Source organism: Equus caballus, chromosome 27, assembly GCF_041296265.1.
Source record: "Equus caballus isolate H_3958 breed thoroughbred chromosome 27, TB-T2T, whole genome shotgun sequence".
NCBI classification, from domain to species: Eukaryota; Metazoa; Chordata; class Mammalia; order Perissodactyla; family Equidae; genus Equus; species Equus caballus.
Window position 1 is genome coordinate 19,103,417 of NC_091710.1, and position 14,109 is coordinate 19,117,525.

General features: G+C 35.9%; 1 protein-coding gene across 24 annotated transcripts in view; it reads right to left on the minus strand.

Moving 5' to 3' along the window:
- PSD3 (pleckstrin and Sec7 domain containing 3) overlaps positions 1–14,109 on the minus strand; it is a 646,842-nt gene that overhangs the window by 256,340 nt on the left and 376,393 nt on the right. For 22 of the 24 annotated variants that reach the window (XM_070253277.1, XM_070253287.1, XM_070253276.1 and 19 more), the window contains 4 exons: positions 9,784–9,978; positions 9,604–9,684; positions 7,426–7,538; positions 4,809–4,867 (listed from right to left, as the gene is read on the minus strand). In XM_070253277.1, the coding sequence (XP_070109378.1) occupies positions 4,809–4,867; positions 7,426–7,538; positions 9,604–9,684; positions 9,784–9,978 (448 nt within the window). Of the gene's footprint in view, positions 1–4,808; positions 4,868–7,425; positions 7,539–9,603; positions 9,685–9,783; positions 9,979–13,488; positions 13,754–14,109 lie in introns of those variants that run through there. The other 2 variants (XM_001488201.7, XM_070253289.1) reach the window with 2 other exon arrangements.

The following is a 14,109-nucleotide window of genomic DNA, read 5'->3' on the forward strand; positions in this document are numbered from 1 at the left end:
GGAGGAAGGGAGGGCACCGAGGCTGTAGGGCAGCACAGCAGGAAGAGGGATCCACAGAGGAGACAGGAGGGAGGGAGGGCAGCAGGTAAAATGCACTGAAGACAGCTGCTGGTTACTATAATGATAATCACACGTACAGAAACTTCCTGAGGACATTATCTATCAACCTTATGGAGGTTTGTGGTGCTTTTAAGGGAGGAAATATAAAATAGCACCATATGAAAAGTAAAAGCCTAAATTGTTTAATAATAATTCTTATAAAAGTCATTTTCCACTTCTGACAATAAATCAAATATTGTACCACCACCCGCACTCCTAGGACCCTGGAGAGTCAATCTAAGAATTAGAAACCCACCATCAGCAATGCAGCTTACAGAGTGGAAACAATGAACTCTGACCTAGCTCAAACACAGTATCGTTCTAACATTATTTGGTTAAAGAAAAAAAAACAAAACAAAAAAACCTCTACTTTATTCCTTGACTTCTTTCTTCCCCCTACCAGTACGGGGTACTAGCCTTGGTTTTACCCCTTATCCAAACTATACAACCCAACCCCCCAAAAACAGTAGTCTTGCCTCATACGTTAAACTCAGAGCGCTGAGGATGATATTCAGTATGCCCTGAGCATCCCAGAGACAAAGTATCTGCAGGATGCTGGCCAGAGGCAGACAGAACCACCACTCCAGAAGAATCGTACCCCTGCTCCCTTATAGCCTGTGTGCTGGGTGGGCTGTCTCCCGCTAATACTGTAAAGCAGAGAGACACCTTGAGTAAAATAGCTACTAAAAACCCCAAGCCACAGTGTTAAATGGTAGATTTTATCACAAAATCTTGATTAAGAATAATGTCCCGGCTACTGCCTCCGACCATGGCCTGACCCCCGGCAGCCACTGTCTCATGGATCTCTTTCAACTTGTAGTAGTGAAACTGGCCACCTGACCCTGCATCTATCTATCCCACTCTTCAGTTAACTCAGTTCTGAATCTAAACCTTCCTCCCCGCTCAGGGTCCAGCCCTGGTGAGAAGTCCCTGCCTGTTGCCCTGTCCCTGCCCCCTAGCTTCAACCTCAATGATGATCCTGCCAGGATAACTGAATCTCAACCATGGTCCAAGGACAGAGAGCTAGTCATAGTCAAGAGAGCACACTTGAAGATTAGTCCAGAAAGGAATAGGTTTGAATCTATCCTTACATGAAAAGTCCTTTTATTCATATCATTTCCAATAGAATACAAGGCTTAAAAATTTTTTTCAACTCTTTTCTTTGTTGAATAGTTCAAATAATATTCGATACAACTTAGTTCCAATATAGCAAGAGAAAAATAAACTCTAGGCTTTGTTTTAATAGAAATGTGTCTGTATGTGCAAAAGTTTTATTTACATATATAATTTATAGATGAAGAGGCATTTTAAAAATAAAAGAGATTACTTAGCAAATTAGCCATGTGCCAAAATTATAAAATATTTATTTAATCTAAGAGAATAAACCACTTGGAGACAAGTAAAAAAGCAAGTCAATACTATTGCAAAAATAATGGTAAATCATTCATATTTTTAAAAAATAGGTACTGAAGAGAATCACCATTCTTAGCTCCAGTGAAATCATTATAACATCTGAATGAATTTCTCCCAAAAATATTGCATATACTTCAGACTGGCTTTTTCCTAGCCTCCTTAGTGAAGTTTAACTATAATCCAACATGTCAGTAAAATACCTCCCCAGTGCTTTTCCACCACAGCACTTAGGTTACCTGCTACCATTTCTGCAGTTAAACCTGACTAATGGAGGTTATCCTAGCCAACATTACCAGAGATGAGATTTGACCTCCATGAATACATCTCATTCATTTCTGATCCTTACCCAAATGGCATAGAACTTGGAATGGAGTAGACACACTATAAGTGTTTGCTGAATGACAAATAAATTAGAAAAAGAAAGATAGAAAGGCATTCCAACATGTAACACCATATTAGACTTATTATATTAGTATACATTCTATCATTTTATTAGTAAGAAATTAGCAGGAAGCAAAAAGGCCCATACAACGCATTTTCAATGCATCCTTCCTTAGAGTAAACAAAACTCACCAGAAAGATTCAGAAAGAACAGCCAAAAGAAGTTAATCTCCCAAATTATGTTCCCCACCACCACCCCGCCATGAAAGCATGAGGACAAGCTTGTCTCAGCACTCCTTAGAAAGGTCATGCTCTTGTGTTGCTATTATGACAGGATGGTAAGTAAGAAAAGGAAAATGGCTTATTAGTCATTCCCCAAGAGGATGATTCTGGCATAAGAGGTGATGGCCTTACACTATAAGGAGAAAGTGAAAAGGGGCAGACATTAGAAATAATTCACTTTATATTCTGAACAATTCACTTTCATAGGGGCCATGCTAATAAGTCAAACAGACACCGGAACAATAAATCAGGCAATCATGATGCAAGAGAAGCTACATCCAAAATTATGGTTAAAAACTTACCACCTAGAAGGAAAATTTATTTTTAAAATGAATCCAGAGGAGGAAGATAAGAGAAACACATTTTCATGTGGTTAGTTCTTATGACAGCTAGTACATATTCAACAGACCTGTAACAGCATGCATTGTAAATAAGGATAAAAAAAAATTTAATTTATAAAACCTGAATAACAGACAATCCTGAGTATGTAGCACACATTTTTAAAAACAAAGCTGAAAACTAATAATCACTAAAAACATGATTTTTAAGATGATATAGAGATTTACTTGTATTTATAATTTTCTCCCTCTTATATGTAATTCTGCCACTATAACCAATTGTTAAATATGTATAATTGGCATAACTCAAGACAATATTAAACTGTTCATTTATATAAACTGTTTCTTATACTCTAGTTGCCAAAAAGAAGTGTGATGCTTCATTTAATCTCCTTTCAATTCCTCAAAAGTGGTCAAAGACAGAGCAAGAACAATCTGAGATCTGTGGTTCTGAACCTGTAGGCTACCGACACTGGGCGTCGACGGCTTGTTTGGACATCAAGCATGCTGAGTTATCTGAATAAATAATAAACCTCACACCTTTATTTACTGCTACATTTCAAATTATTGTGATTAATAACATACGTGTTTATTTGAAAGTATTATTAAAGTAGTTCTCAGCTTTTTAACAAGCCATTCAGTTTTTCATGGAAACAAATTCCCCAAAATCTCGCCACTTCCACAAAAGTTCTATGAGATCCTCAATCTTTAAATAAGAACTGAACTGTTACTGGAGTTTTTTTCATCATTACACATTTTCTCAGTCAATAGATGCTAAATGCACAACTATCTTACGTGGATGGGCCCTCAAAGCATCTGATGTGAAGAAGATTCCTCATGCTGGGTATCACTGGCTTAGATCAGTGTTAGATGTGGACAAGCACAATCAAAATTGTCTCCTTCAGCTCAAAGTCAAGTTGAGAAGTTGAGTGGGAGCAAAAGAAGGGGACAAAGTTACAACTGTTATCATAAGATGGGCAGAGAAGAAAGCAGCAGAAACTTGCTTCCCTGGTAACAGGACAACTGAGGTTAGGACAGTCCATTAATTGGTCAGCCCCATAACAAGCTGGATGAACACTAGATTCTGAAACTCATTTCAAGGCTCACACCATGGGAATCCCAGTACCTTCATTTCCAGAAGCCATATTATGGCCCTATTACCCAAGGATGTCCCCTGAAAATATCTACATGTTTTGTCAAAATAATCTTTGGACACACGTTACATATGTCTACAAGTCACTAAGGTATTCTGAATTCACATCTTTTGAACTGCAAAAGGAACTTCCCAGCTGAGTATTGTGACATTTGTGAAGATGGTGTTAAAACTATAATTCTATCACTACCACCTCTCTTCACTTTTCTGACAGTAGAAGCTTTTTTTCCCTTCAGTCCATCTTACTGGCCCCATACAGCTCCATTTTGCCTTTTTTAAAGAGGAGCACCATAGATTTGAATATGGGGATTTGTGGCCTTTTGGAACAGGAGAACAACTTTATATCTAACTTTCACTTCTTTTAATGTGATTTTTTAAATTGTAAGGTAAATCATATAGCAAATCAAGGGATGATGTAGACTCTTTAATTACAAGAAATCTGATTTTCTCTTCAAAATAAATGGACTGGGTACTATGAAATAATTTTTCTGCTATCATATATATTGCTCTATAAGCAACTAAAACATTCTCCTTTTCTCTAATATGAATAGTTTAAGTAAATGCTAAAATTCCATGAATTTCATGAATTCCATGAAAGATGAAAGCTTATCTAAAATTATAAATTTAAGAACTTCATCCTATATTTTAAACAGAAGATGACAAGGCAATTAGATTATCTTGATATTTCAACTGGGAAAAGACCAAGTGAGCTCCAGAGTGTAGAAAAGGCTGAGTCCGTAACACTCACTACTGTAAGACTGCAAACACAGTTGCTATTTTCAGATCTAACTTCCATCCTCCTTCCATCCTTGTACATCAGCCCTAACAGTGAACCAAAAAACAAACAAAATAAAAAACGAAAAGTAACAGCTCTGTCTCTGCCTCCCAGTGGAGAAAGAAGGTACAGGACACACACATCACAGATAAAACAATTCCAGACATGTAGACAATTACTCACTTAAAATCACTCTCTGTGTTAGCATGTAAAATAAGTTATTGCCTTCTCTAAAGATTTATCTTTACCCACCTGCCGTGTAGAGAGAGAGAGAAAAGGAGGCAGAGAATAAATGTGTGTGAGCACCAAAGCAAAGATAAGACCAAGATATTCTGGATTTCTGTAAGCTTCACACACCTACACTTACATGGCCGTGGAGATCTGTGTTGAGAAGCATCATCGCACAGGTGAGGCAATGGACCCCATCTAAGGAGAGAGAGAAGGATAAGGAAAGAAAGCATTAATTCACTATTTCCTGTTGGACTCCTTATTATCATTAAAATAGCATACATTAGAAACCTATGAAAACACAACCCTGCAGCAGGGCACAACTAATCATGCTCATTTGGGGAGACAGAAAATAGATAAGAGTAAATTATTATAAGGACCTCAATGTACAGAGTGGAAGTCTACTGGTGATAAAGTAAATTATTCCTAACTCTCTAAGGGACAATTTAATGGTACATATCTTAAGCTTTGAAATAGTGCCCTTTGACACAGCAAATCTATTTCTAGGGCTTCACACTAAAGAAAGAAAGATCTACACAAAATACAAGGATATCCAAAGAAACATTGTTTACAATGGGGAACAAGTAAATCCGACCTTCAGAAACACAATTCTGTCATGTTGAAGTCATTAAAAATGTTGTCCAAGTTTACATGTTGAAATAGATATTTCATAATAAATTACTATATGAAAAAGAGATTATATGCACTATGATTCCATTTAAATATAAATACATCCAAAAGAAAATATAATATTAAAAGAGATTATCATCTCTGGATAGTGAGATTATAATTTTTATTTATATTTTCTCAATTTTCTATAACACAAGATATGGAAATAAAAATAAATTATTTAATACTGTTAATCTTTTTACTTTCCAAGAGGAAAATGAAGTAGAAAAGAAGCAAACATTAAAGAAAACCAAGGTTTGTGCCTTCTACTGTTTACTGGGTATTAGTTCTCTGGCTGACAACATCTAGACAGGAACAGTTATCCTCTTTCCTGGCATCCTTTAAACGCATTCTTTAGGTTGACTGGTCCAGGATACCATGGATCAGACAAAAATAAAATACTGAAATAATCTATGAAGATTAAAAAATTAAATATTCAGAGGAAAAAGTTGCCCAAACAAGAAGGATCACCTCATACTTAAATGGAAACACGACTTTCTCTTCTTACTATATAAAGAAAAAGAAAAAGTACTAAGAGTTAAGCTTCTCATTTCCAAACCTCAATTCTCCTCCCTCATTCTCCTCCTGCAATTCTCAATCCAAGTATAGCAGACAACAGCAGTTGCAGATGCAGAAAAATCTTCTTAATCTATGCTACATGTACAGAAAGGCCTGTGCAATGACTGAATTCATGAATCAAAGACAGCTTATTTTTCAAAAGTATGCCTTTGAGTATAGTAGGTGACTTCTATTATTAATGTCTCTAAGTGGATGCTACTAAATGCCTATGTATGTTTATTCCAGTTCCAGTTTATTATCACAAATTCTAAACATATTTAAAACAAACTCCTGAAAGCATTTGTAAAATTCAGTAGCCAGCTCTCAAATAACCTTATCAACAGCCAACTGAGTGCACAAATCCATATTCCTTATTTCACACAGGAATGTCAACATCTTCTTAGATTTGAAGAAAATTCTAATAAGAACAACCCTCTTCTATCCCTTTCATTCTCTAGTCAGTGCTGACAGTGGTAAGAGACAGTGAATAAATGGTCTAAATATAGTCAAAGAAGTAATAAAGAAAGACAAGCTCCCATTTTACAGATAGGAATGTGACTTCAATAATCAGATAGTTAATACAGCTACAACCTGCAGGGCGGAGGCAGGCGGAACAATCACTTTAGTCAATATCAAATACACTTATCCCAGTTAATTGGCAATACTGAAGCTAAGAGAGAATTACTATTTCTATTACATCTCATCTCAGTGATTTATTCCAGAATTTGTAAGTTTATGTAAGCTCCTCCAATTGCAAGTGAATGTGCTTGACTTCAAAGCCTGAAAAACTTTGCTATACTGTAGGAATTGAAATGGAGAAAAGATCCCTCTTCACCCGGTACATCAACAATTAAGAAGTCTAAAGTTGCTTTTTAAGAATAGTACAATAAACATAAACTTATAGTTTATTAAAATCATAAACCAAGTCAGCAGTCAGTGTTGTTATTACGAATATCAAACAAAATCACCAGAGATATACCACTGACTCCAGTGAGATTTGTAAATGTTTCCAAAACTCACCACAAAACCAAGCACACACACATTTCATCAAGAAGTTTAGAGATCAGATGTAGAGGAGGAAGAAATAAGAAAACTGACATTTCATTTAGTATAATGTGCTTTGCACGTAAAATCTCAGAGTGACAAAGCGTGAGCAATTTAAAGAAAGCATATTGTCATACTACGGAACTGAAAACTAGAGTAAAGATAACTAAAAGAAGAGTAAAGAATATTATGCAGTTATTAAATATGATGCTTTTAAACAACATCTGATGGCAATGAGAAAATCCTCACAGTGAAAGGGAAACAACTCTAACAATTCTAATCTGATATTAAATGTTGTATAAATAGACTAGAAGGAAGCAAACCAAACTTTTAAGAAGAGTTGTCTCTAGCTAATTTGAGATAGCCAGATGATTTTCATTTTCTTCGGTATAATTTTCCCTATTTTCCACAATGAAATGTAACTTCCATAATGAGGAAAATAACCCTTGTTATAAATAAAAATTGAAGCATTTCCATCAGATTACCTTGTGAAGCAATGGTATCTGGGTTACAATAAAAATATCTATTGGAGAAGTGTATTAAAACTCTCTCTCGTTCTTGAGTTTCTCCCACAAGAGAAAATGCTTTAAAGAAATACCTAAAAAGGAATTAAGAGGAAAAAAGTGAAATTTTAGAAAAAGTCATTGTTTTCCTTATGTTTGATAGTTAAAGTTAATTCATACAAATATAAGAAATTAATTATACAAAATAAGATATTCTACAGTGATTTAAAAAAAATCACTTACTAAAAGACCATTCAGTATAAATTCATGCTGACATTTAAATTCTATAAAATGTCAACATAAAAGATGACATGGCAATAATATGGTGGCCAACACATCAAGAAAAGCTTTGGGGAGGCAAGTAATTTCCCCACATGACTAAGTGTCGAGTAGCCAATTTTAGATCAGTCAGATAAAAACGAAAGAGCACTTAAGACAAAATGCATAACCACATAGGCTGGTTTTTTTCAACTGTTGCCAATCTTCCCCCCTCCCCAGGCTTCTTCTCCCCCAATTCCTCCAATACATAGTTGTATATTTTTAGTTGTGGGTCCTTCTAGTTGTGGCATGTGGGATGCCACCTCAATGTGGCCTGATGAGCAGCGCCATATCCGAGCCCAGAATCTGAACCAGTGAAACCCTGGGCCGCCAAAGGCGGAGTGCACGAACTTAACCACTCGGCCACGGGGCCAGCCCCTAGACTGGGTTTTAAAACTCTACATGGATAACAATCTTTTCCTCATTTTGTTACATGATTATAATCACCACTGACCCACTGTTAAAATCACAATTATATTGTCTTGTGCACAGTAAATTTCTGTTAATTTTATTTTGCCTATCGTCACATTATTAATTTGTTACACAAGGAGGAAATTAGGAGATAAAACCCTAATTTATTCCTTGAATTAGGAATAAATTAATCTATGTATAAAACTTCTTTGAACAATAGAAAATATGCCCAGAACCACACACCAATCTAAATCAGAGTCACTAAGAGTATTGTCTATTACAGATAAATCCAGATGACCCTCACTTGACAAAGTAGATGCATTTCCCTAAACGTGAGACAGGAAGCAAAAAATCATTTAAAATGTTCTAAGAAATCTTACTATTGAAAAAAACATATAATAAATCTTATTACTATGATGAAAATGTTGCTCTCTGCCTTATTTATAGTTAATCTATATTTATTGATCAAACTTTAATTTTTCATAACTTTTTTTATGAACCACATCAAAGAAAGCAAAGCAGAAACACAGATCTTTTCTCCACTCTTACCTGTTTTCATGGAAAACCTATGAGTACCCTTGATTCATGCAAAGAGGCACAGAATAAGTCACTGTTGTGCATTCTAATGCAAATGTCCTCACTTCACCTCCCAGGACTCAGTTTCCTGATTTGTAAAACTAGAGGGTTACACAAGATGATCTCAGAATTCCTCCATGTCTGACACTTTGTAGAGACTATAAGGTTACATGCTCACTGTGTTTCACCCACAGCTGCTCTTAGAGTTTTATAGTCTAATATGGGATGAGAAGTGAGGGCCAGTGTGCTTAAGACACCTTCATTTGAACACATCAACAAAAAGTGCTACTGCCTGAAACAGTTTTACTGTTTACTATCAGATACTTTCTACTGATATTTATATTGATATTCATTTTTAATCCCATTCATGAGTTAATTCCAAAGTATCGTCTTAAAAGGTTATTTGGCTATTGTAAACAAATGCTTAGGAAAAAAAATCTATAATTCTACAGTCTATAGACTCTGCCTTTTTCTTTATTCATCATTCGAAAACTACCTTCCCACAGACTATTTTTTCTCAAGACTTACTTTGCCATCACTCTTTACTGTCATCTACTAGATGCAGTCATGTGTGGTTTCATAAAAATGACGTATTTTCTCTTTTTTTTTTTTTGCTTTTTCTCCCCAAATCCCCCCAGTACGTAGTTGTATATTTCAGTTGTGGGTCCTTTTAGTTGTGGCAATATTTTCTCACTTTTAATTACATTTAACATCTATAGCATAATCTGAGCTAATTCACAAAGTAATTGTGGGTTTAAAAAAATAAAATCAGATTTTAGCTCCAGCACATTACTTTCTTTTCTCAGAGTTAATTATTTGGAGGCAAAGAAGAACAGAAGTGATGCTTAATCATACCTGAGAGACTGATCCAGCGTCATTCCTGTAAAATCAAAAAACTTCAGATATTCTTCAGCAACTAGTTTGCTAAATTCATTGCTATAAGAAAACATAATAGACTTGATTATTAAAACTGAAGCTATTAAAACACACATACAAAAGGATACACTCAGACACTGGCCTCAGGACGGAACGTACTTCTTGCCTAGGTGCTTTGCAACATCCGATCTTTTGAATCTGTCTAGTTGATAAAGGCGTTTGGCCAACCTTTTGGCTGCTTCCATGTTGCTGCTGGTACCATTACTGAGACTTTCCGGGGTCTCCTTTTCCAGAATTTCAGTGCTCCCCATTTCAGAATGAGCCTCTAGCAATGTTGTTTTCACCCCAGCGTTGCTGTGAGAATTGATAAAGAAGGAGAAAAAAGAAAAGATTTTTCTTGTGCAGCAAAAAGGGAAATAGCTAATGAAACTATCATGATATTGTAGAGCCAACTAAATGAACACTATTTTAAATAAGATTGTCTTACAGTTATTCATAAAAATATTTTCTGTTACTGTACTTCAACGTACTAAAGAAGTATTGCTTAAATCCTCAATGAGCAGGTCTCAAACCTTTTGGTCTCAGGACCTTTACATTTTGAAAAGCATGAAGGATTCCAAAGACCTCTGTTTATGTGAGTTATATCTATATCTGCCTATCTTATATCTACTATACCTATATGATACTCACCACATTAGTAATTAAAACAGAAAATCTTCAAATATTAACTCATTTAAATATAATAAATCTATTTCACGAATACATTTTTATTAAAAATAACTATAATTTCCAAAACAATAACAAAATTCAATGAAATAAGCAACAGATTTACTTTTTTTTTTAAACAAATTTCTTTAATAGTTGGCTTACCAGAAGACAGTTGGATTATTATAGCCACTTCTACATTCAAGCTTTAACAATATACTGTTTTGGTTGCAATACATTGAGAAAATCTAGCCTCATACAGATATTTAGTTAGAAGAATGACGAGTATTTTAATATCCTTTTCAGATAACTGTAGATATTCTTTTTTGATATGACACCCAAATAAGACAAGTGGCAGTTTCTTAAAGGTTAGTTGCAACACAAAATCTAAAATTGTATCAAGGAAATTTTGTGCTTTTACATTAAAATCTATCTTACACTTTGAATGAACTTTTACCCAGGCATGATTCTGCAACATGCATTGGGTCATCTGCAAAATATTTACTGACACATGTCATTTTATAATATTAAAAAAATCACATTCATTAATGTCACTACCAAAATCTTCAGAAAAGTCTTAGGTACTGAGGAGCTGTCAAACTTTTGGTGGCAGATATGATTTCCAAAATTCCAAGTTTTAATTGAAAGCTCAAATTTTATCATTGGCAACAAACATTGTGAGATGTCCTTAAAATAATAGGCTCACTCTATTAATTTTCGAGAAAATGTTTGCCAATAACCATAGTTAGTCATACTTTGAAGCAAAAAGGGCATTCCAAGAAAAACAAAACTAGTTTATAGCTCACAACTCAAATTACACATGAGTGCTTTTCCTGGCAGCAACCCGCAGGAGCAGGAGTCTGCATGAACATCTTCCATTCCATCACACGTGAAATTAGAAGACGTGTTCTCAAGAGTGGAAACGTGATTAATCTGTACTGCTTTATCAAGGACAGGTGAAACTGCTTTATTCAGGTGAAATTGGCCTCTGTTTTTATTTTGAGTCCAGGGCAATGAAGAATATACCTATAACTAGAACAGTGTGGTACCACTACCTTGATATGCGCTAAGACCCCCACAATTGCTTTCGTACCATCAGTGCAAATATCGACATGGTGAAAAAGGAAAATAATGCTGTACAGTTATTATAAAATAACTTTGACCTCACGACCCTATAGAAAAGGTCCTGGGAAGCCCCAGAGACCACACTGAGAACCTCTGCTCCAGAAAGGGGTCACAAGCTCTAGCCTGTGGCTGACTGTGGAATGCTATATCATGCATTTATAACACAAAACCAACAAGAACACAGTAATTTCCAAATCTTCATTTTAACTTGGTAACAAAACAAAGCTAGTTCGTGATAAACTACTTTGCTTAAGCAGCCTTCCAACACACCACAGATTCTAATCCAGACATAGTCAGAATTTTTCTGTAATGGATCAGATAGTAAATATTTCAGACTTGCAGGCCACAATAAGATCCTTTCACACAAGATTATTTTTGTTGTTTCGTCACAATCTTTAAAAATATAAAAGCCATTCAGGGCTAGGCTGAATGGAGCACACAGGCCCTGCTCTATCCCCTAGTTCTTTAACCTGGCCTGAATAAGTAAAGTAACTATTTATTGTCTAAATCAGAACACTTTGGAGAGGGAACAGAAACCATAAAATCATTAAACATGTAATTATAACTGTTACAAAGCGTAAAAAGAGCATTACCCAAGAAAAATTAGTTGTAAACTTACATCATGTAATAAATGACAAAAATCACAGTAGCAAAAACAAATATACTTTCAAGAAGAACTGTTCAATCTCTATTTTGTCATTTATTCTACCCAACCTAGAACTTCCTGTTTCCTACTGCTCCTCCAACTCAGTGGCAGCCTGGCAGCGTCACCACCCCGCAAATGTAGCTCAGGCCACGACCTGCTGGCGCCCATGTGGTCCTCAGGGCTGCAGGGTCCCAGGCTTCCCCAGCCACTGTCAGCCTGCAGGGAGTTAACTGTCCCCAGCAACCCCTCTCTAAGCTGATCTTGTCAGCAAGTCCTTCACATGCTGTCCTTGCAAAGGGGAGGGAAAAGAGATAGAGGTGATCACACGCTGTCTTTTAGACTCAACTATGTGAAAATGCTGTTCAATGCACATGTCAGCTCACACATTCAGATGAGACTGTGGAGAAGCTGGAAGCAGAAAGTGGATGTTTATCAATCCCATGCTGACTTATTTTACCAAAAAATGACGATGCTTCACTTTTTAAAGTCAAAGTCACAGGCTAAACCATAGTCAATTCCAGGACAACAGACATAAAATGGAACTAACCGCAGCACATCAGGATGTTTGGCAACCCTCCTTCAACAAACAGCCACCTAAACAATTTCCTAACAGAAATAACCACTAGTTGAAATTAACTGCTTCATATGATGACATCTTCATGCAAATATATTTAAATATTTTTTCATCCTAAATATTCCTTTATAGAATTCACACTACCAGCCAATTTTGTGAAATTTATCCTATCAGAAAACAATATTTAATTATTATGTACAGCAATCTATAATAAGTAACCTCAATAGAAGAAATTTCTTTTAAGGGCAACTCACAGTTACTTTGTATTTTTCCACATAAGTGGTGGAAATGTAAAATACTGACTCCAAGAGCCATTTTAGTTACAATCAAGTATTTTTTATAACTAAAAAAGATCCCTGGAGTTGTGTTCCCACGCATTCTTTTACTCTACATATTAGTTATCATGTAGGAAAAACAAATGTCAAAGAAAGAATTTTCTTCTCAATTCAACTGCTACTTACTGTTCACTTTTCGGGGCAAATTCATGGCATATATTTAATCATTCCTGGTAAATAATGTAATTATATCACATATATAGTATGGCAAAGATTTTGTTCAAATACAAGAGACTTATCCTATTGAACATATATTCTTAAAAATGTAGCAGTCAAAATAATTCCTGTTTATCATGTTTCTCATTTCTCATGTTTGTCTCCTCTTTTTATCTTGCCTAGCCCAGTCTATTTCACCTCATTTTCTTTACATTCACCAGGAGGAGGTAATTTTAAAATCTGTACACATCAGACTTCTCTGGATCTTCTTGAAAAAACCTTCAGTAAAAAAAGAAAATAAGGACTAAAATGAGGATAAATACCTAGATTCCTAGATGGCTTCATACTGTCTCACTTCTCAATTCATGAGATTACATGAACAAAAACAGAGACTGCTCCTTTTAAGTCAGAAAACCTGGAAACATAATGCCACCACAAACTCACCAGCAACCAGAGAGACAGCAAGAAGAACTCATCACGGAGCCCAGGGTGCGCCTGAGCCATGCATCCCCTCAGAGCCCCTCCCCAGTGCTCCCTGCCCCACAACTCCAGTGCTGGCTGCTCTACCCGGCCTTCCAAGGACCTGGCTCCCTGTGAGGTCACGTTACTATGACCTCACATTCTCAGCAGTGTTTATTGTTGGGGTTTTTGTAATGTTTTTACAGCCCCAATAAAAACAGGAGCCAGAACACAGGAGCCCCTGTACACCAAGAGCATAAACAACAACGGCAGCCCAGCGTCGTTCACACTTGATAAAGCAAACTGGATGATCCCCCTCAGTGGGGACAACACCCCATTTTGTTTCCTGGAATACACAAGTTATTGTCCATCTATTCTGTTGAGTATTAGATGCTTTCAGTGGTTTGAAGTTTCCCTTCTTTTCTCTAGTTCCCCTTTTATTTCCTTGATCAAGTAACTTTACAATCTCACAAGGTGAACTCCCT